At 30.5% G+C, this 23,315-nt stretch overlaps 2 protein-coding genes across 4 annotated transcripts; both read right to left on the bottom strand.

Annotated features, from left to right (window-relative positions):
* Positions 1–1,225: 1,225 nt before the first annotated feature.
* LOC131168718 (uncharacterized) lies at positions 1,226–2,334 on the bottom strand. 2 transcript variants are annotated; one of them, XM_058151448.1, is made up of 2 exons: positions 2,171–2,334; positions 1,226–1,726 (listed from the first exon to the last, which is right to left on the bottom strand). In XM_058151448.1, the coding sequence occupies exons 1-2, from the start codon at positions 2,212–2,214 to the stop codon at positions 1,411–1,413; spliced, it is 360 nt and encodes a 119-aa protein (XP_058007431.1). In that variant the 5' UTR covers positions 2,215–2,334; the 3' UTR covers positions 1,226–1,410. The 2 variants fall into 2 exon arrangements, with proteins under 2 accessions (XP_058007431.1, XP_021688152.2); XM_021832460.2 differs by having other exon boundaries at positions 1,226–1,717.
* A 3,922-nt stretch (positions 2,335–6,256) lies between these two features.
* LOC110670415 (uncharacterized) lies at positions 6,257–8,365 on the bottom strand. 2 transcript variants are annotated; one of them, XM_021832458.2, is made up of 3 exons: positions 8,235–8,358; positions 6,834–6,890; positions 6,257–6,747 (listed from the first exon to the last, which is right to left on the bottom strand). In XM_021832458.2, exons 1-3 carry the CDS (start codon positions 8,276–8,278, stop codon positions 6,432–6,434), a joined length of 417 nt encoding a protein of 138 aa, XP_021688150.2. In that variant the 5' UTR covers positions 8,279–8,358; the 3' UTR covers positions 6,257–6,431. The 2 variants fall into 2 exon arrangements, with proteins under 2 accessions (XP_021688150.2, XP_021688151.1); XM_021832459.2 differs by lacking the exon at positions 6,834–6,890 and having other exon boundaries at positions 8,235–8,365.
* Positions 8,366–23,315: the final 14,950 nt, after the last annotated feature.

Genomic DNA, 23,315 nt, shown 5'->3' with positions numbered 1-23,315 from the left:
CAAATTTCTGAGGATTTAACCCAAAATCGTTTAGAGTGGAGAAAGCGAATCCATATAACCGACCTCAAATTTTTGAGATAAAGGCTTAGTTGAGTTGAGTTGAGTATATATATATATATATTGTCTTAATTAGTAAATTATATTTGCAATTTTATATATTTTCATCTATCAAATAACTTAAATCATTAAAACTAAAATAAATATCACCCAACATGTTTTGTCTAGCTAGTAAGAATGAAACTTTTTCTTTTCTTTTCAATCAAGTTTAATTTTACTGAAAAAATACTTCAGGAACTTAAAATTAAATATTTGTACAAAATTTATACAAATATTTAAATTTTTTTAATCATCGGATCAAATTAAAATGGTTGCCGAAACAATGTTGGCAACTTTGCATGCAATAGGTTAGTAAATGATAGAAGTGGATTTTTTTTTTTTTTTTCACCGCAAGTGCAATTGCGCGGCTTAGAGGTCAAACGTGCACCGTTTCACACCAATAGGCTTAGAAACAGAAACAAATAGAAAAAAAACCGGAGGCCCAAAAGTCAAGCTCATCACAAAAACAATCCATGCACAGAAGCAACCCGACCCAAACCCCTGTGTTGAAACCCTTGGCGTGAAGGAGAAGAATCGGCCACCAAAACAACACAACGCAACAGCTCTTCATTCTGTACCAAGCATGATCCCCCATTGGGATGGCAGAGAAGCCATCATCCCAAAGACTCAGAAAGAGCGAGTAGACACGCACAAGGACTACAGGGGCTTAAACCCAAACAGCTCCCGACCTTCAATCTCTATAAAACACAATCATTATCAAGGCCGGGAGAGTAACGTGGTAGAGCTCAGCTCACCAGCCTCTCATTCTCCTTTATCGTTTGAGGCCAACCTTTCATCAGAGAGGAAAAGGCTTTAACACCCTGGAGATACCAATGTCGTTGCAAAGAATAAACTCCTCCCACGGAGCAGAGGCAGCTTTTAAACCTAGGATACCAACAAACCCAGGTAAAGATTCAACAACGTAGCTGTCTTGAACTAGATCTTCTGCTGGTTGCCCTTACCATGAAGCTCTAAGATCTATAACGCAGAAAACCAAAACAAAACCTATCTACTAAGCAACCTAGGGCGGGGAAGGAAACCTTCCCTTGCTCAGAAGGGCAAGGGCAGCCAACCGAAGGTAAGAAACTCGGCTGACCCAAGAGAAGACCAAAAACCAAAAGAAAGAAAGTTGAGAGAAATTTGTTACTATTACTGGAATTTTTATTCAATTTTTTTTTATACATATGGAAACGCATGTCCTTGCATTTCTTAGGCAAGTTACAATATTACATTTAGCTTCTTCTTCCTAGATTTTATATAGTCTGGTACAACATGTAAAGTAACTTAAGTCAATAAGGACTATTATATATGTAGTTAATAGAAATCTTTAGACGAATAATGATGATCAGAAGGAACATCAGGGTCAGGCTTCTCAACACCATCAACATTCCTCAACCAGTAAGTCTGATTATTAAGAGAAGCTGCACTTTCTGGTACATTGTCCAACACTCGTTCGTGGCCCTTCAGCACATATATTCCGGTGCGAGGATGGGGTACCCAATCAGATCCGTTCTCCTTCTTTGCTTCCATGATCGAGTTTCTCGATTCTTCCAGTTGATGATGATTATGTTGTCTTATTGTTGAAAGAAAAGCGAAATGTTTATGGACATGTCGAGCTTCCCTGCATGATCTGGCATTAGCTTCAAAATTATTAATATTACCCTAATAAGCCAACTTAAGGGGATTAAAATAAAACCAATTAGAACCCAAAATAAAACTAATGATCATAATATCATAAAATGAAGAGATGGATTGTTACCTAATTAGAATTTTTTATTTTACCACTCCAGCTCTTGCCATGATTGCTACTTTGTGACTATAGGACCAAAACTTAATTAGCCATGTAACATCATACAATCTGACTTATGGGTTAGATTTGGAAGAATAAGTTCTGTGCATATTAATCAAGTAAAAGTTTATAGGGAAAGTATATTACGTAATTATAAAAGGGAAAAGATGGGACTGAAACCTATTTCCACTTTGAAAATAAGTTCCATTCAATTCCACTAAAACATCAATAATGTCAAGTAAAGTTCTAATTTAAAGAATATAGTTGAAATGAAGGACACAGTACCTAAGAATTAGCATCTTTGTTCTTGCAATTCCAGCCTTGGCCATGCACAGCAGAGGTACAAAAGCAAGTTTTATGGAGTCTAGAGAGGGAAGGCCTTGCACTTGCAGGGTTTCCAAGATCTAAAGTTGTTGATGATGGTCCTTTCTATCCTCTATTTATAGTGGACCTTATATTCCTTATTTTATTCGATGGTGACTTTATTTATTTTTTAATATTACGCTAAAGTGATAATATAAGTCAGTTTTCACTTACTTTCTGAAATTATTCTTTAAATTTTGCTAAAAGCAGACTATTCACATTAAAATTGAAAAAAAAAATCACAAAGGAGAAATTAATATCTCTTTTGTAATCTGACTCAAGATTTAAATTCTTATTTTCTCAGTTCAAATAATAATAATAATAATAATAATAATAATAATAATAATAATAATAATAATAATTATTATTATTATTATTATTATTATTATTATGTCTGCTCCAATAGGTAAGTTAATGAATTGGTTAGGAGACCTCATCATTATTTTACATTTCATATTAATTATTCATTTGCTAATTTGAGCTACTGTCATCTCAATTCTCAATTATGCTTACTGGCTAACAACGAGGAATTTAATTCTGTTATTATTGAAGAAGATTCTAAGCCAGTAATTTCTATGGTTAAGAGAGGCATTATTCCTGATAATTTGTTGGGTATGACATTATTTCCCATTATTTATTGGATATATCTTGATATATCTATTTTAATTAATAATTATAATGTTTTACGGTTCCAGTTTACTAATAAATAATGTAATTGAGCTGTTCATTCTATTGCTCAAAACTTGTTCCACAGTGACTCTTTCTTATCATTTGAAGTAACTTAACCACGTACTTTTCTATTTGCCTTTACAAAAACTTAATAGATTTGCATTTCCGAAAAAAAATATATCCATCTAACATGATATTTTTATTAGTATAATGTTAATGCAGATAAAATAATAACACATCCAAATTGATTAAAATGCTATATAATTTTTTTGAGTTAAATAACATTTTTCATATGGAAGTATATTTTTGTAGAAAAAGAAATTAAAAGGTGAAATGATAAAAAAAAAAACAAAACAAAAAAAATTCAGACTTCACGCATTTTTAATTTTAATCAAAATTTTTAATTTTCATTAATTTCAATTTTAATAGTTAAGTCATTTATATCGATTTGAAACTAGATTTTTAATTTAAAATTTTTTTTATTGAGAAATATGGAGTTATTAATAAAATATAAATTTTTTTGTCTTAAGTTTTCTTTCGTTTCAAAAGTTAGAGATTTTTTTAATGGGATTAAACCATATATGAGCTAACAGAGACTAGAAGACTTAAAACTTAATGAAGCCCGATTCATAAACCTATGAATGATAAATATATTATTATTTTTTATTAAAAATAATTTATTTTCATATATTTATGTATTTAAATATTATAATATATATATATATATATATATATATATATATATATATTAAAATTATATTTAAAACTTATCTTTTTCACTTATAATTTATTTTTTAATAAATAAATGTATTATATAATAATAAATTAAAATAAAAAAAAATAAAAGAAAAGTCTCATGAGGAAACCACTCTGTTTTGCCCCCAACTGGGAAATCTCCACCCCAATCCCAAAGAGCGATCTCCGTTTCTGATTCGCTCCTTTTCCCTTCCTATTAAACCCAGCATACAAGCTCAGCCTGAAGAAACCAAAAGCTACTTAGGGCAGCCACAAGTAGGAGCAATAAGGCACAACAAACAAGCCATCGCCAACTCCAAGATAGTTGCTGAAGATGTCTCGCAAGAAAAATCGAAGAGTCGAATGCAGCAATAGATTGCAAACCCAAAAATTGTCTCTGATAAGAAAAGGCCAAAACAACGCCAGGAGCCATCCACTAACAAACACCATACCATGGGCCATTGGAAGCCATCTTCAAGGAGGAGGTGTCGTAGAGCTCCATGGCAATCAGCCACATCAGAGGTGGATAAGGACTTCGGAGGTGCCACTTGCCAAACATCAGAACTCCATGAACCCACTAGCTAGAAACCTTCCCATTAACACACTAAACTTAGCTTTGCAAAGCCGAGGATCACAAACACAGCTAAAAGAATCCGCACGTTGCATCAAAACTCTCTCCGATGAGCCTTCAATCTACATGCAAAACCAAAACCCAACAAAAACCATATCTACAACCTTGCTAGGAGGTAGGGACAATGTGTTTGTGATTTTATGTATTTTCATCAATCAAATAATTTAATTATTAAAATTAAAATTAATTCCATCCAACAGAGTTAATCCAGTTGGTAAGAATATGAGTAGCGATAACAGTGGGGTTAGGTATTTTCTGATATTTGATATGATCAAACCTTATTAGGATGGGTTTAGGTAATTTATAATCGAGTTTGGAATATATTCAAGTTTGAAGAATAATACATTTATCGAGTTTAAATTTTATGTTTTAGGTACTTGTTACTGAACCCACTTATCTAAATAATTAATTAAATATAAATATTATACTTTAACATAAAATTTATAAATTTTTATAATATTATATTTCATAATATTTATCAATTTGTAGAATATTATATTTTAAATAATTAGAATTTAAATATTTTATAAGATTATTAAATTTTTAAAATATAAATTAATAATAAAAATATTTTTATATAAATTATTAATTTATGAAATTAAATGAATTCAAATAATATTTACATAATAATAATTGAGTTTAGAATAGATAAATATAGCTTAGGATGAATTTAAATCAAATTTGATAGAGATTCAATCATTAAAATTATTAATTAAGATCGAATTCAGATAAAGTATTTTCACAAATATGTTATTCATTTCTATCTCTTAACAGGAGCTCTCTTTTCCTTATCAATAAGATTTGACTCTGCTAAGCAACACTTCAAAATTTTTAGAATTAAATATATTTGCATTAAAATTAAAAATTCATGCAAATATTTAAATTATTTTAAGCATTGGATCAAATTAAAATGATTGTCGGCAAAATGTCGACAACTTTGCGTGCAATAGTCTAGTATATGATAGAAATAGATTTTTGTATACCCTCATATTAATTTTTATCTTGGACATATTTGATTAATGGGCTTCAAGAAAAAAATCAATTATTCTAAAAAAATAAAATTAATTAAATCTCTAAAAAGCTCAAGTACAGCCTGCCCATAACCCGGATCCATAATCCAAACCCAATAACCATATCCAAATCTATAAACGTTTTTACTAAAAGTTCAAGATCCATACCGATTGAGCCTGGCCTATAACTCGGATCCATAATCCAAACCCAATAATCATATCCAAATTCATAACCCTTTTTACCCAAAATTCAAGATCCATGCTCATTGAATTCAAGAAGCTACCCAAGATGCAGGTGATCCAAATAGCAATTTGCGGAAATTTCAAGAGGCAATTGTTGTTAATGGAACGTGAAAGTGCAGTGGAGGCATGGAGTTTTTACACAAACGTGAGTCCGTTTTGAGCAAGTGCAGTAGTGGTAAATTGCAATGAAGGTAACATTAAGTAACAGTTAAAACCAGCAGACCATGGAGCTACAAAGCTTGAGCTGCAAGCAAAAGTGCAGCTATAAATAAAGCAGAAGGTGTAACATTCACCATACCCGAATTCGATATAAAATTAAATTATATATATATTAATTAATAATTCACATAAAAAATTATTTTTTACTAATAATATATTTTAAAATTTCAATAATCTTATAAAATATTTAAATTAAATATTTATATAAAAGGAATATTCAACCTGCAAAAATAATGAATGAAATAAAATACTGACAATCATTTATCATTGATAAATTATCGAAGTGGGGGGTATTACACATTTCAAGATTAATTATCATAAATGCACATGCCAATTTAGGTAAATATCAGATATTAAAGATTAATTGATGAAATTAAATACTTGTTTTATTAAAATTAAAAATTCATGCAAAATTTTAAAATTTCTTTAATCATTAGCTAGATCAAATTGAAATGATTGCCAAAACAATGTCGACAACTTTGCATGCAATCGGTTAGTAAATGATAGAAATAGATTTTCTTTATTTTTTCATACATAAGGAAATATATTGACTTGCGTTTTTTAGGCAGACTACAATATTACATTTAACTTCTTTTTCCTAGACTTTATATAGTCTGGCACAGCATGTAAGGTAACTTCAGACAAGTACTCTATATATATATATATATATATATAGTTAATAGAAATCTTTAGACAAATAATGATCAGAAGGAACATCAGGGTCAGGCCTCTCAACACCATCAACATTCCTCAGCCAGTAAGTCTGATTAAAAGAAGCTGCACTTTCTGGTACATCGTCCATCACCCGTTCATGGCCCTTGGGCACATATATTCCAGTGCGAGGATGAGGTACCCAACAAGATCCGTCCTCCGTCTTTGCTTCCATGATCGAGTTTCCCGATTCTTCTAAATGATGATGATGATGATAATGATAATAATGTCGTCTTGTTGTTGAAAGATTAGCGAAATGGTTATGGACGTGTCGAGCTTCCCTGCATGATCTAGCATTAGCCAACTCAAAAGAATTTAAATAAAACCGATTAGAAACTATATCATAAAATCAAGAGATGATCGTTACCTAATTAGAATTTTTGGTTTTACCATTCCAGCTCTTACCATGAATGCTAGTTTGTGACTATATTAGGGCAAAGGTATATATGAGTGTAGTAAATGTAACATAGTACAATTTGATTTATGGGTTAGATTTGGAAGAATAAGTTCTGTGCATATCAATCAAGCAAAAGTTTAGAGGGAAAGTATATATTACACATTTATAAAAGGCTAAAGATGGGACTGAAAGTATTTCCACTTTGAAAATAGGTTCCATTCAAATCCACTATAACATCAACAATTCAAGTAGAGTTCTAATTTAAATGAGATAGTTCATGAATGAGTTGGGTAAGGGAAAAAAAAGTTAAAATTTTAATTTAAAGATAGCATTAATCATTAGGGTAATTTACTATTTGATCTTTAGATTTTGACTAATATTTTGATTTGTTCATGTATTTTTAAAATTGAACAATTTAGTCTCTCACTTATACTTCCGTCAAAGTCAGATATTCTTTAGTCCAATATTATCGTTAATTTAAGTAAAAAGATAAATATACCCTTTATTCAATTAAAAAAATTTACTATTTAATCCCTGAATTTTGATTGATATTACAACTTGGCCTCTTTGAAAATTGAATGACTTAATCTCTATATTTGATAATTGTTGAAATTATTAGAATTTTTTTTCTTATTAACTTAATTCTTATTGAAATTTTTTCTTGAAATCTTTTTATAGAACAAAAAGAGTTAATTTATGTGATAAAAATTAATTTAATTGGAGGGTTTCCAAAATACAGGGACCTCATAATATCGGTCAAACTAATGAGCCAAATAATAAGTTCTCCTTAATTTGATAAAAAGTATATTTGTCTTTTTACTTAAACTAACAGTAATATTGGATGGGAGAACCTCTAATTTTGATGAAAGTATAAGTGAGGGGTTAAATTATTCAATTTACAGAATATAGGGACTATGTTGTAATATTGGTCAAAGCACAAGGATCAAATAGTAAATTTTCCTAATCATTATTATCATTAAACAAAACTATTTTAAAATATTTAATAAAAATAATTCGTGAAACTCTTAAGTATATGATCACTTTCACATATTTTATTCTTACAATAAAATATATTCTTTGTAAGTGGAAATCAAATAATCTATTAATTCAATAAAGAATATACTTTTGAAAAGACAAAATAAATTCATATATATGTTGCAAAAAAAAAATTAAATAGAACAAATGAATTTATGATATATATATATATGATCTTTTAATCTTTCACTATAGAGATTGTCCGATCTAAATTGAAAAATAAGAAAAAAAAATTCATAAAAGAGTTTTTTCCCTCTAAAAAAGCAATGTGAACTATTAACTAGAATATTGAAGTTGATAGTTAAAGAACATATATAGTTGAAATGGACACATTACCTAAGAATTAGCATCCTTGTATTTGCAATTCCAGCCTTGGCCATGCACAGCAGAGGTACAAAAGCAAGTTTTGTGGAGTACTAGAGAGGAAAGGCCTTGCACTTACAGGTTTCCAAGATCTAAAGTTGATGATGATGGTCCTTTCTGTCCTCTATTTATAGTGACCTTGTGCTCATAATGTAGCCTTATTTTATTCGATAGTGACTAACTTTATTTTTTAATATTGCTGTAAAGTGATAATACAAGTCAATTTTTACGGGCTTTATAAGATTACTCTGCTACCACACCTAAGTATTAGTAATTTTTAAGATATAAATAATCTTAATTTATTTTTTTTTAATTTTAATATATAAAAGTTAAATAATATTTTAATTTTTATTAATTATTTCATATTTTTTATATATTTTATTAATTAGATATTCTTTTATATTTTTATTAATTTTTTTCTCTCAAATTTTTTAATAAAAATTTCATAATAAAAATATAGTAATATAATAGCAACATGGCTTAAAGATATAGTTAATTGAAACTGAATGCGTAGTAAATGACCTTTAATAAAAAAAAAAGTTTAATAATACTCTAATTTTAAAAATATTACATCACTCTCCTGAATTTTTATAATTTAATAAATTTAAAATTGAATACGAAAATTAACTCATAATATTTATAAAAATAATCCAGTAACACTCTCAACTAGTTTTATTTCTCATTTAATTTTTGATGTTGAATTAGATTATAAGACTCATTTAGTTTAATTTTTTAAAAATTAATATGTAAAATGAAATATTTTTAAACGTTAAGAGTGCCAATACATTTGCCATTTATTAATGCATATTTAAATTTTATAATTATATTGTACTAATACCAATGTTAAATATGATAACAATGAGTAAAATTAAGTCTCATAATATAATATATTTTATGATAAGTCTGCATCAAATGAAGAATAAATTCTATTGGCGCATCTGTTGAAGGTTATGGGCAAAAGAACACATACAAATTGATAATGCGAAAGTGGACGAGCAAACCTTTTTCTTTTCTTTTTTTTTTTTAATTTTTTCCCAAAAGAAAGAAAGTAAATAAATATATAATTGCGTAATGTATTATATCAATATCTTAAATCTGTGGTTCAGAACAACATCGATCGTTAGTGGGTACCCTCCATAAATGGTTAAAGAAATTAATGGTTATAGTTTTGATTCCTTGTTAATTTAAGCACCTTAGAATATATGATTTTATTTTCTTTGTGAAAGATTGTTGATTTGTTTTGACTTGATGCTTCCTTAAGTGCCATAAGAGTCATCTCAACTTTGGTTACATAGAATTAGTACTACATATTTATTATGCCCATTAATTATTGGGCCGAAAAATCCAAATAAGTCTTTAAAGTTTAATTCAATAATCAATTGAGTCATTGATTTTTTTTAATAGATAATTAAGCTCTTAATATTTTTAAAATTTAGTTTCATTATCATCCAAACTTCAAGGGTTTATTGGGACAAATTAATTTATAATTTAGTTCTTGAAAGATGATAAAAATTATCATTTAATTGAATTTTTATAAGAAATAAATTAGTTCTTAAAATATATTTTTATTGACAAAATAGTTCTTCATTTTAAATTCACCATTAATGAGTTGAAAATTGTAACAATTTAATCTAACACATTTCACTTTTTATAATAATTTAGTCTCTATAATTTTAATATTTATAATAATTTAGTTCTATGAATTTGAGTTGGCTGCTTTAATTATAATTAACTAACAATAAATTTTAATAAATGACTATTTTATTAATACAAACATATCTCAAGGACTAATTTAATTTTCATAAAAAATAAATAAATTAAATAATAATTTTTATCATACTCTTCAAGGACTAAATTATCAAATAACCTAAATTATTATCAGCATCAACTTATATTATAAAACAGCAAGCTCATATGGTGGATTTTCAATTATGTCAGAAAAATGTATAACAATCATATGATTAGTTCAATCGATTTAGTTTTAATACAAATTTATTAAATTATATTTTAAGAAGAAAATTTTAAAAAATAGTTAAACCAATTCGTGATTTCATAATTGATTCAATTGATCGATTTAGTTTTATTTTCAAAACACTGATTGGTTTGAGATATGCTTCAATTAAGTTTACTTTCCAATATATTATGATATATATAATTATAAAATTTAATTTTAATATAATTTGATATGCTTTAATTATAAATTCTTTTATAAATTAATTCAATCAATCATTATAATTATATGAAACTTACAATCAATGATATTAATATTAAAAAATTATGATTTAATTTTATAAAATAAAATAAATCTTTCATAATACTCTACATATCATTTTCGCACTGTTTTTGAATTATTTTTATTTTTTTAACTTCTTTAGTAGAGTTCTTTATCATAATTATTATAATATTTTGAGAAAATACATTTATTCAATAAAAGTAGTAAATAATAATTTGAAATTAATAGATTTTTTTTCCATAAAAAAATATAAATATCACGTAGTGAAATTAACTCTAGAGAGAAATAAAAAAAATAAAAATTTCATAAAATAAGAAAATAAAAAGATAAAAAGAAATAAAATAAATGAATCAAGCCATAGATATTTTTGGAGGGTCAGATTAATTAATTAATCTCAAATTGAAAATTCGATAAACAAGTTAGCTTATTAAATAAAGTACGGAATAAAACATTGCGCACTTTCCTCTTTTGCCCTTTTTATTAATGGCGCTATTGATTCGTACATTTTGGATTCCAGAACCAATATCAACATGCCTTATCTTACGTATTTTATTATGAGCATCACTTTTTAATTTAATATTCAAGTTAAAGAAAACCGAGGGACAAGTTTTAGTTCAAGTTTTTATTTTTCTATAAGCCTTAATCAAGACTACACAATTGGCAATTTTTTTTTTCTTTTTCTAATAATTGTGATAACCTCTTAAATTGAAACAAACGTACAATTTGCTAATATTTAGGTACCAGTGGCGGATCTGGAGTGTGCCCTTAAAATTATTCAAATAAAATATTTAATTTCAATTTGTGAAAATTGATCTAAAAATACTAGAAATCGTAGTATAAAATAAAAAAATGTAAATATTTATAAGGGTTATTATAATTAATATTTTTTTAAAATTTTTATATATGTTATTTTCTATTAATTTGAAATAAAATACTTAAATTAAATATAAAATTTATAAACTTTCTCCCGTAAAGTAGAGTTATATTTCTCTATTATATATATACAAAACTTAAGAAAATGTTTTTAATAAATTTTCATTTAATGATGATATTATAATATTTAAATTTAAATTTTAGTCAAAATTAAATAAATAAAAGTAAATATAAATCTCGAAATTAGCATTTAATAATAATAATAACAACAAATAATATAATTCAGCTAATATTATAAATTTTAACAGAAATTTTATTTTGTTTTATTTTATAACGATTTGCCCTTTTCTAAATATTATCTTTGAAATTTGCTAATATTTTTTCATATTGGTGTGTATTCAATTTTTCATAATAGTAGAGCATCCTCCAAAAATTATAAATAAATAAATAAAAATTTGTATTTCATCTGTACTACATCCGTAAGGCAAAAAAAGAAAAGAGGATGGGGTTTATCGTTGCAACTTTCTTTTACTTGTAGCAGAAGAGATAGGATTAGTGCTTTAGAACCCAATCCTTCGTCCCTTTTATCGTGCCATTAATAAGATAGCTTGCACAGCTTGTGCAATTGGTTATATTCGCTGGGCCACTAGAATATGTTTTTTAGAATAAAGAGAAATAAGCTTCTAGATGAAAAATTATTGAATATGAATATGATCATTTAATTCAACTATGGAAAACGCTTTTGAATATGCCATGGGTGAAAAACGTCATTGTCGTAAGGGTTTTGCGTTCGTCGGACAATTCTCACCGAAGCAGAAAGTGAGGAGTCGCTACTTTAATTTTTTTAAAGAAATTAAAGAAACCCTTTTACTTATTGAAATTTGAAGTGTTTATTTTTAAAATTATTTATTCCACTTCTTATATTGAGGTTCAGGATTCGAGGTCCGAGCACTTGTGGGGAAGGTGTTAGGCACCCCACATTATCCCCAAAGGGGAAGGTGAATTTAAAGATGTGTTCACACTAATCTAATTGTTATGAGGTTTTGTTTTGGATATTGGTTTCTCGCATATCATTTGAAACCATTTTATATCTCACGGCTAAGGTAGACCGATTATACATAATAAGTGGTATTACCATAATAGTGAATTTTGACTCTATTTTATTATGTTTTTCTCCCTTTTCAAAATTAAGACTCTAACCTTAAAAAGGGCATTATTTGAATCCTAGGGATTTACAGTAGGTAATGAGGATCCTCAGGTTACTAACCATCGATCTCATCATCGGTAATCGAGTAACATGAAAAATTATAAATGTTTTATGTAAATAAAGACAGATTTAGATTTTTCTCTTTATTTCGTCAAGGCCTTATTTCATAGTTATATATCGATCATCACTTGAAGAATTCGATCTATATTGAGAACTCTCATTTGAATCAAATTCCTTTTGTTGGTTTAATCAATATTCATTTCCATATTCTTAAATAGCTTAATGAATTATTTGGTATAAACTCCCCTAGTGGCCAGAGTATAAATTTTTGTTAAAATATTCACAAACTAATAACAAATTTTAGATATCAATAATATTAAGGGAAGACCTTCCCTAAGAAGAATTTCAAGAAAGAACCCTCTTTTGAATAAAAACGTGTATTTAATTAAAAAAAAAAGGGCTATTGTTTAAAGGAGAACTCTCCTTTTTAATTTTAAGTGCAAAAAGAAATTTTGAACACCAAAGAATGACTCTTCTATTAGCTAAAAACTTTTGTATAACATTATAAAGTAATTTTAATTTTTTTTCAAGAAAATTATGATGCACTTTCAGAACATCTCATGGGAGAAGCTTTTCTTTCCGATTCAAGAAAAATACAATTTTCATTGATGTAATTTCGGAAAAGGCCACAAGAAAGGACCCTCTCCATGACCTTTACCAAAATGAACAATGATTTTGTAAATGGGATTCCATTATTCTCAAAAATGGCCATCATTTCAAGAAACATTTAAATACATCCTGAAATTCATTATTCTATTCCTATTCTGAGCTCGCTTTACTGTCTATGAACCAATATGTTCCCTTTTACTTGGAATAGTGCTCTTTTATTTTTACTCTTTTATGTCTGAAATCTATGTGGTTTGGAGCCTCAGATTCCCATGCTCCGAACTCTATATGATTCCAGGGCCAAGCCCTACTCCCAAGCTCTGAATTTTAGATGAGTCCGAGACTGAACCCTATATTTGCCCGAGCTCTGGATCTTGAGTCCCGATCTCTAGATGATTCTGAACTCATGGTTTGTGATTTTTATTTTAAAACTAAATAAATAGACAAATGATAAAAAGAAAATTCTTCATAATAACACGAGATTTTTTCGAAGACTAATCCCATTTATCCTAAACACCTAATGTTCCAAACCCATTATTTCCCTATGTACTATACAACGAAAATTGAAGGGTGATTTTGTGTGTGTATGGAATCATTATATGATCAAACCATGGAGTAAACATTTTTTGGAAATTTTACCTGTAACAATTCTAGTAAGGAGCAGTGTACCCGGAGCTTTATGAACAACAAAATGGTTGTGATGTGATGAGGATGGGAATGACAAAACAATGAAAAGAAAGTATTTAGAATGAAGGAAAAAAAAAACTAGATTCTGGACGTGATCACAATAATAGATTCTCTAGAAAACTGACGTTTCTAAAGCCTCTTGTTCTCAACATTGCACTATGCTCTCCTCAGCCAAAAAAAGGATCCCCTACGACAGTGACGCTTAGTGTATTTATAGGGGATGGGTACCCTAAGATTGAAGGTCAGGATTTGATCACCGAAAGGAACGGTTGGAATTTGAAAGGGCAAAATCCTAAGGTCAAAAATTAAAGAGGTCAGGGGATGAAGGGCAGAGATGAATTCAGGACTTCTTTGTCCTTTTCCATTTTAATCCATTGATTGGGGATCGTGCCTTACATATTTTATCAAGGGTGGGGATTGAAAAGTACTCTGTCTGCTTTTTTACTTTTATCTAAGGGTCAGAAATTTAGCCTTACAAACTAAATCAATGGCTAAGATCAAATAGTACACTTTAACAAACTTGATCCTATGGAGAAAATCTGTTTTACAAAGAATTAAGGGTTCAGATTTATTGTCTTGTATCCAATCTCATGCCAAGCTATATTTAACCGATCTCTCTGTCTGATTCCTAGGTTCCTTCCCATCTGATCCTTTACCCGATTCCCTTTCCTATCTATTCCGATCTCATCCAGTTTCTGGTCCTAATTTATTTCGTTCAGATTTTATTTCAGCTGATCCGATTTCTCCCAATCTCTGGTAAAATTTATCATTATTTTTTATTATTTTTTTATTATTATTTGAGTTAATCCGATCTCTTCTGATTTTGATTAAGTGATTTTTAGTTTTGTCATTCTTCAGTCCACGTCATCAGTCCGGATTGAATTTTTTGAGGTCCAGCTCTTTCGTACGCTTCAGAAACCGAAAGGTGCATTAAATGCACATGTTATCCGAAGCGTCACCTCATATGTCTCGCCCATTAATGCCCTGACCCCTATATATACTGTAGCCCTCTTTCAATGTGCACCTTCTACTCCTATTTTCCTTTGCCCTCTCACTGATTCTCTTGTGATTTCTGGCAAGACCAACTCTTCATTCTCCGTCGCTGATCGATTTCCAGTGAGGTTTTCAGCCATTTTTAACTTTTTCATTAATTTCTTCTTAAAACCCGTTAAAATGAGCGACATCGGAGCACAGAGAAGCCCACCGTCGATCCACATCTCCTGGACCTCCGACAAGGAAGCGACGGGAATAAGTGAGCGGGACATCATCACAGTTCAAGCCGCGCTGATCACCGCTAGTCCAAGCTGTAGGAGTGGAAGCATGGATTTAGGGCATTTAAAACATTGAAATTTCAAAACCAATTCTAGGGTTTCATGCATCATACATGTGTATTATGGTCCTAATCAATTTTCATTGCCCCAATTGCATACTAAATCACATTATAGCATGCTTTTAACTTTCATTTGCCATTTAAGATTGTGAATTAACATTTAATTCTAATTAACCCTAACTAAAAGAGGGCTTTTTGGTTACTAACCTCTTGAAACACAATTGATGGAACCCACTTGCTTTTGATGCCTCTAGGACCCCAAATGAAGTCCCTCTAGCTTATCCACCACAAGCTCACCAATGGCAGCTCCTATTTGACTTCCTAAGCCTTTGCCAATCACTTGTAATTAGGGGTTTCTATTTTAGTGAAGTTCAATGGATGTATATGGCACTAGAAACCATTTATAGCAATTTTAATTCAAGGAAGAACAAGGATTTCTTCTTGAATCAAGTGAGAAAGGAAGAGACGAGATGGGAGCTCAATGTTGCCATCCATTTTGAGAGGAAGAAGAGAATTGCTTTCTCTTTCTTCTTTTTCCCCTTATATAGTAAGTCAAAGTTTACTTACCCTTGCCACATGTCACCATAAGATCCTATCTTACTTTTTGGTTGACTTAATCCTATGGAGCCAAGTGTCTAGCTCCCTTTAAATCATGTAAAGTGGTCTTCCATCATAGGAAGATAAGTGGCAAGATCATATGATGCCATGTGTCAACATTTCATGGTGCCACATGTCACCACATGATTTAATATTACTTTTAAAATTTTTAATTTGAGTTCTCAACTCAAAATTAATAATTTCTCCTCTTCAAATTAATTTATATCAAATATAAATTAATTGATTAATTAATCTCCATTAATTAATTTATTACAATTAAATTCATATTTAAACAATTTAAATATAAATTTAATTTATACTACACATCCAATAACTTAGATTTGGTTTCAAGTCATGCTAGGGACCTTGCAATCTTATTGCAAACCAAACCTTAATTAATTAATTAATTGAACTCTTTAATTAATCAATTAAATCACATTTTACTTGGTGATTAACTTGTGTAGTTGTATGACGTACTAGGCTCATTACTTATTGGCAATGATAAATGATATTATCCCATAATATCATTAGAACTATTTCTTACCTTAAATGATTTCTCTAAATTATTTCAGGTACATCATAGACCATGGTTGACACCTAGCATAGCATGTCATGGCCACCCAATTAGTAATAAGGAATACCTTAAATGAACCTTTAATCATATGTTATCATGCACTAAAATCTCTTTGTTATAAAATCCCAATTCCAACTGGAGTCATAGTTAATGTCAAACTCCATTTGCTATAAACATCATGTTCTCCTTTAATTTCAATTCTTGATTAATTAGATTTTCTTGTCAGAAACTCTTTTCTGACTAAATCTATCTGTCTTGGCCAGGAATTTAAATCATCAAGAATAATTAAATGAACATAGGATCTCATCCTTATTTACTTAGGGTAACGGATTCCATCTTGATCAACACCTATCTCCATATATAACTAGTAGGAGCCAACACATGCCCATATACTCATACATAGTATAAGTATGAAAGCAGTATCAAACTCAAAGCACCTATATATAAGATAACTATGTTATCTCAGGTTTAAAGATTATATGCACTGATATGATATATAACAATGCATTGACAAGAGTAAACTCCATGTGCTTGTCATAAGCGTCACTGGTTCGGCCTACTTATCATGTATAAGTGCCTATCATGTTTGTTATGTGGTATGAGGCTCACCACTCTATCTTATTTATATCTCATATAAACACCTTGGGAACAAACATGATTACAATCTTTCTGGATAAGTCATGTCCTTTGTGAAGTATCCTCGATTGTGAACCAATTTATGATACTTTGTTCTAGAAATACTATCACTCATATTCTTAACAACTTAAGAATAGGATTTCTAACAAAATATCATTGGACCTTTTTAATTACACATAAATATATTATGTAAACAGAAAAGTGAAATTGCCTTTTATTAATAAAATATGTACAAGATATATACAAAATGATATGCTCTAGGGCATAATACTAACAATCTCCCACTAGCACTAAAGTCATTCATTACAATATCTTAGACACATCTTCTCAAGATGTCGGTCTAATTGAGCTTGTGACATAGGCTTTGTGAATGGATCAGTTGGATTTTCGACTGATGCTATTTTCTGCATGACTACATCGCCTCGCCCAACTATCTCTCTGATAATGTGGCAGTGCCTTTTTATGTGTTTGGATTTCTAGTGAGACTAGGGTTCCTTAGCCTGTATGACCGCTCCATTGTTGTCACAGTAGAGAGGAACTGCTGACTCAATGGAAGGAACTACTGCAAGTTCTGTCACAAACTTCTTTATCCAAACAACCTCTTTTGTAGCATCTGATGCAGCAATGTACTCGGCCTCTATAGTGGAATCAACAGTCGTACTCTATTTGGAGCTCTTCCAACTGACAGCACCTCCATTACAAATGAACACAAAACCAGAGGTAGACTTTCTATCATCAATATCTGATTGAAAATCAGAATCAGTATAACCATCTAATTGTAGGTCACCACCTCCATAAATCATGAATAAATCCTTAGTTCTTCTCAAGTACTTAAGGATATTCTTGACAGCTATCTAGTGTTTCAAACCTGGATTGGATTGAAACCTACTAATCAAACTAACAGAATACGCGATATCCGGCCTAGTACACGCATACATTAAACTTTCAATAGCCGAGGTATATGGAATGCTGGCCATCTTATCTCTTTCTTCAGGTGTCTTTGGAGACATTTCCTTAGAAGATGGATACCATGTCTTACTGGTAACAATCCTCTCTTGGAATCAAGCATGTTAAACCTCTTTAACACCTTTTCCAAGTATAGACTTTAGAATAAGCCAATTATTCTTTTCGCTCTATCTCTATAGATGCGAATTCCAAGAATATAGGTTGCTTCCCCTAAGTCTTTCATGGAGAATGTATTTGACAACCATACCTTGACGGTTGTTAACATACCTATATCATTGTCTATAAACAAAATGTCATCTACATATAAGACAAGGAAAGTGACAGCACTCTCACTAACCTTCTTATATACACATGGTTCATCCACATTTTTTATAAAACCAAATGACTTAATGGCTTCATCAAAATGGATGTTCCAACTCCTCGAAGCTTGTTTCAACCCATAAATGGATCGTTTCAAGTTGCACACTTTGGAACTATCTTGGGATTCAAAATCGCTAAGTTGTTCCATGAAAATGTTTTCATCAATGTTTCATTGAGAAAAGCTGTTTTGACATCCATCTGCCAAATCTCATAATCATAGTATGCAGCTATTGCTAATAAAATCCTAATTGATTTAAGCATGGCAACAGGTAAGAAAGTCTCCTCATAGTCAATTCCTTGCCTTTGGCGAAACCCTTTCGTACTAGCCTTGCCTTATAGGTCTTTGCCTTTCCATTAGAACCAATCTTCTTCTTAAAAACCCATTTATTTCCTATAGGTACAATACCTTCAGGTGGGTCAACAAGATCCCAAACTTGGTTCTTATGCATGGAATCAATTTTGGATTTCATAGCTTCAATCCGTTTTGAAGAATATGTATCTGATATAGCTTCTTTATAGGTAAAAGGATCATTTCTATGATCTATTTCTTCATGAGCAAACAACTCTTGTTCATCTGCATAAAGAAAACCATATCTCTCTGGTGGATGAGATATCCTGGTTGATCTGTGAGGAATTATTGTAGATGTTTCATTAACAGGCATAGGTTGACTAGATGGATCTATATCCATCTGATTTGTTGGTTGGTCAGAATTCTCTAATTCTAACTCTATTTGCCTTCCTTTGCCACCTTCTTAAATAAATTGTTGTTAAAAAAATATGGCATATCTACTTATCACAACCTTTTGTGATGTAGGCAAATAAAAATAATATCCAAAACTTTCTTTTGGATACCCAACAAATTGACCCATTTCTGATTTGGTTTCTAATTTATCAGTCTTTAGCTTTTTAATGTAAGATAGACAACCCTAAATCTTAACATGTTTAAGACTCAATTTTCTTCCATGTCATATCTCATAAGGTGTGGAAGAGACTGATTTTGATGGAATCCTATTCAAAATATGCAAAGCTGATTCTACATGATAACATATCAGTATGGCTAAAAGCCATAATAACATATAATTGGTCATGAAAGCCATAAGTGCGGGCATAAAAACATGAATACAGGCATGAAGTCTTACGCAGTACTGCTAAAATAATACCCTATTTGCATGCCAATCTATCCAATCTGACACACGTGTCTAGGCAATACATGGGCACATTACTACCATTAAGTGTTATTATATTTTATTATTTCATTATTTCATTATAAGCTCCAATAATAATTTATAATATTTCAATTCTATTCCTAGCGGAAATATAAATTTCTAAAATATAATTCTACATAAATGCATTCATTATAATTTATACATTCATTTGATCATTTATATGATCACAATTCACATCAATTATCCTTCTATACCATTGTCCTCAAAGTACTTTTCCTTTCTACAATAATGAGAACTAATGTCTCATTCATACATTAACATGATCCATTTATTCATTACACTATTTATATAACTTATCATTTGTAATTTAAGTTTTGGTTCTTTGCATTAATATTATTGAGGTTACTATTCACTTGACCATTTCCCTTCAAAGGTTGACTTTTTAATTCATAATCAATTTGTTAAGCCTAAGTCCACCAAGATACCACATTTTGCATTTTATTTTTGTTGGCATTGATTGCCAAACTCAATTCCTAGCCTCCTAGGTTTTATTTCAAATTTTCAGAATTTAAGGTCCAAATTCACTGTTCCATTGGACCTGAATAAAGTAAAATTTTGATAAAACTTTCTTCATGAAAATTGTTCCTTTATGTATCTTCTTCAATTCATTTTTTGAATCACTCTATTTGGAGTTTTTTAGCTCAAGTTATTCTAATTTTAGCAAGGCTAGCCGGATTAGTATCTACCCAGGATTTCTGGGCAGAATCCCATTATAGCAGTTTTGGTGTCTTGATTTTGGTGGGCAATTTCATTAAGTTATGGTCAGAATTTGGAGTTGTGTTCTTCATGAAAGTTGTCCTAAATTGTCTAAGCTTTTCATTGATATAAATTTTAGATCAATTGGACTTTTCTACACTGAGTTATGACCATTTGAACAAACACTATTTATTTGATCAATTTCCAAGACTAGCAGGTTGGTTATCCGGATTTGATTAATTTTTAGGGTATTCTAAGTTTGTTTTATGGAAAAAGTTTCTTCATCAAAGTTATGCCATTATGTGTCTAGTTTCATGTCTAATTGGCCTTATATCAATTGAACCTATCCCACTCAAGTTAAAGCTGCCCAAACTTGCTAGACTCACATCCAGCCCTGCAAGTCACCTAAGGCAGCATATCTAACCTCAATTTTATTGGCATAAATCACTTCAATTCCTTATCAAATATAGCCAAATAGTCACTGATTGACCATTAGGACTTCCATTCACCAACACATGAGAAAAACCCTAAGTTTGCTCCAAACCTTAACTTCCATAATCAACTTCCATGCAATTTCACACCAACTAAGGTTATCAATCACACATATGCCCTTATCTAAGCTTGTATTCAAGTTTTAATTCAACAAAACCCATCAATTCCTCCTCTTATGGTTGCTGCCCGAATTTTACTTCTCACTTTTATACATGATTTCTTCTAATTTCTTAATTATTTACTCATATTTAAGCTAAATTCCAAGAAATAAACAAGATTTGAAGGTTTATATGCACTACCCTCCATTGAAGAAATTCTCAAGCTTGCTAACTCTACTTTCTCTCTTTCTTTTTACTGTCCAAGTCTTGCTCTAGGTGTGAAGATAAATTTTTGTGAAGGGAAGCTAGGGTTTTGAGGTGGTTTGGTGGGTGAACTCAAGCTTGTAAATAAGCATCAATGGGGTTTTTCTCTCTTCTCTATCTCTCTCTATGATATTTGGCTAGGTTAAAGAAGAAGTGGCAGATTTCATTTTTCATTTTGTCTCTTTTTATTTAGTTTTTATCCCTTTTAATTAGTTTGTCAAGTTGTGATTGGGTGGAGAGTTTTTAATGACATCATAGTGATATCATAAGTCTATTTTAATTCATTTTCTTTTCTTTTCTACTTATTTTCAATTAAATTTTATCACTTTTCCTTCATATTTTATGTTATATAATTTATTTACTTAATTGGACAAGTTGGTTAAAAATTATCTCTAAAGACGAAATGACTAACATGCCCTCCGTTTGGCCTAAGGAGCCAAAACTGTCTGTACCGATCTTAAAAATTCTCCTAACCTTTTCTTGACATTCTAATGCTACCTAGGGTACCGTAACTCTTCTCTGGCATCCCAGAAATTATTTCACAGAGTTTTTCTCGGGTTTTGGGTTACTAGTTATGAAGACAGCAACTTCTCGTTAGGGTCACCCATCACCGGGGCACCGGATCATTTAACTTTGTTGTATTTCATTTCTAAAATTTTTTCTTAATTTTCTTACTATTATTTGGTCTATTTATGACTTCTCACTCTAGTTTAATTATAGTTTCAGACATTCTGGCTATCCAATCAGACATTGATCACCGGAACAGTAAAACGAACGGACTATCTAAAGTGAGGGCGTTACATGGTCCATGAAGCTCTTGCATTCAAGAATCAATTGGCTGTGGTGAACACCCGGATCGTGAAGCTGGAAGGACAAGTGAAGTTTTTAGAGGAAGTCATAGCTCAGCTATAGAGAGAATTGGAAGATGCACACATGAGCTGAGCTATTGACTTGGCTAAATTTTCTGAGGATCTCAGGGCTAAGGAAGAAAAGCTGAAAGCTAAGGAGAACAACGCCCTCAAAAGGGCGGCGAATGCATATGTAAGTGCCCACTGAGACCTCTTGACCAAATTATTGATGCGCTACCCTCAAGATGACTTCACTTGGCTAGAGAGGCTCGCTCCGAGTGCCAAAGAAGTTGAGGATGTGAGTGAGGCTCAGGGGGTTGAAAATATAGATTGGGTAGAGGGGGGTGAAAATGTAAATGTGGATTGGGCAGAGGAGAGTCAGCCTAAGGCGTGACTGTACTTGTAATAATTTTCCAGAATTTTAATGAAGTACCTTTTACTTTATGAACTTGTCTTGTTATTATTTTCTATTTTTTATTTCTGAACTTCTCGACACCATCATTTATTGAGATCGAACCATCAAACATATGAGATCGAATAATCAAAGAACATAAAAATCGACTTAATATTTTAGACTGAACTCGACTTGAAGAAGACTAAGCCGAATTGGAATTTTGCCAAAATTTTGATCAGATCAGATGAAATCGGGCTAATATCAAATTGTCTAAATTACCAAGTGATATGAGACCGAACTTTAATGAGATCGAGTAAAACCAGACCGAGACCGAACTGAATCGAAGGGGGATCGGATCCGAATAGTCCACCTAATAAGGTGTTTGGATCCTTCTGGGATCGGTGAACCTCACTATGTTCAGGTTCGGAAGCTTGTAAGACTCGATGAATTCCATTTGCGATTATAACTTCATGAACTTTATTGGCTAACCAAAATATGGTATCTACAGTCATAATAATAGAACTCTCGAAAATTTTATCCTATTTACCCCATACTTTAGTAGCTAACAATTGGTTATTAATATTTGACAAAATTACTAAAAAAAAATAAAAAATTTTCACAAAATTGTTATAATTTTTTGTTTACACCATAATTAATTTTAAGATTTTTAATTAGATCTAAATTTAAAATTAATGAAAATTTATTAAAAGCTCATGTTGCCAAAGCAACTTGGTTTGCCTCCCCACTTGGATTCAGTGAGAGAGAATAAGGTTTTGGCTCCCTTCAAGACTGGTGGAATGCTATTCGTCGTATTTATCAGAACAATAATCAAAATTTTTTGAGAATGGCTGCTTTAATTTGCTAGCATATTTGGAAGGCCAGAAATAATTTTACTTTCAATTATCTC

Source organism: Hevea brasiliensis, chromosome 8, assembly GCF_030052815.1.
Source record: "Hevea brasiliensis isolate MT/VB/25A 57/8 chromosome 8, ASM3005281v1, whole genome shotgun sequence".
Lineage (NCBI taxonomy): Eukaryota > Viridiplantae > Streptophyta > Magnoliopsida > Malpighiales > Euphorbiaceae > Hevea > Hevea brasiliensis.
This window is presented reverse-complemented; position numbering and strand designations above follow the sequence as displayed.

Coding starts and splice junctions, on each gene's coding strand:
- LOC131168718 (XM_058151448.1), bottom strand. CDS start 2,214: ATGGCCAAGGCTGGAATTGCAAGAACAAAGATGCTAATTCTTAG. Junction 1,727..2,170: donor ACAAAGATGCTAATTCTTAG/GTACTGTGTCCT, acceptor AGCTAATGCCAG/ATCATGCAGGGAAGCTCGAC.
- LOC110670415 (XM_021832458.2), bottom strand. CDS start 8,278: ATGGCCAAGGCTGGAATTGCAAATACAAGGATGCTAATTCTTAG. Junction 6,891..8,234: donor ACAAGGATGCTAATTCTTAG/GTAATGTGTCCA, acceptor GCCCTAATATAG/TCACAAACTAGCATTCATGG. Junction 6,748..6,833: donor AAACCAAAAATTCTAATTAG/GTAACGATCATC, acceptor TAGATCATGCAG/GGAAGCTCGACACGTCCATA.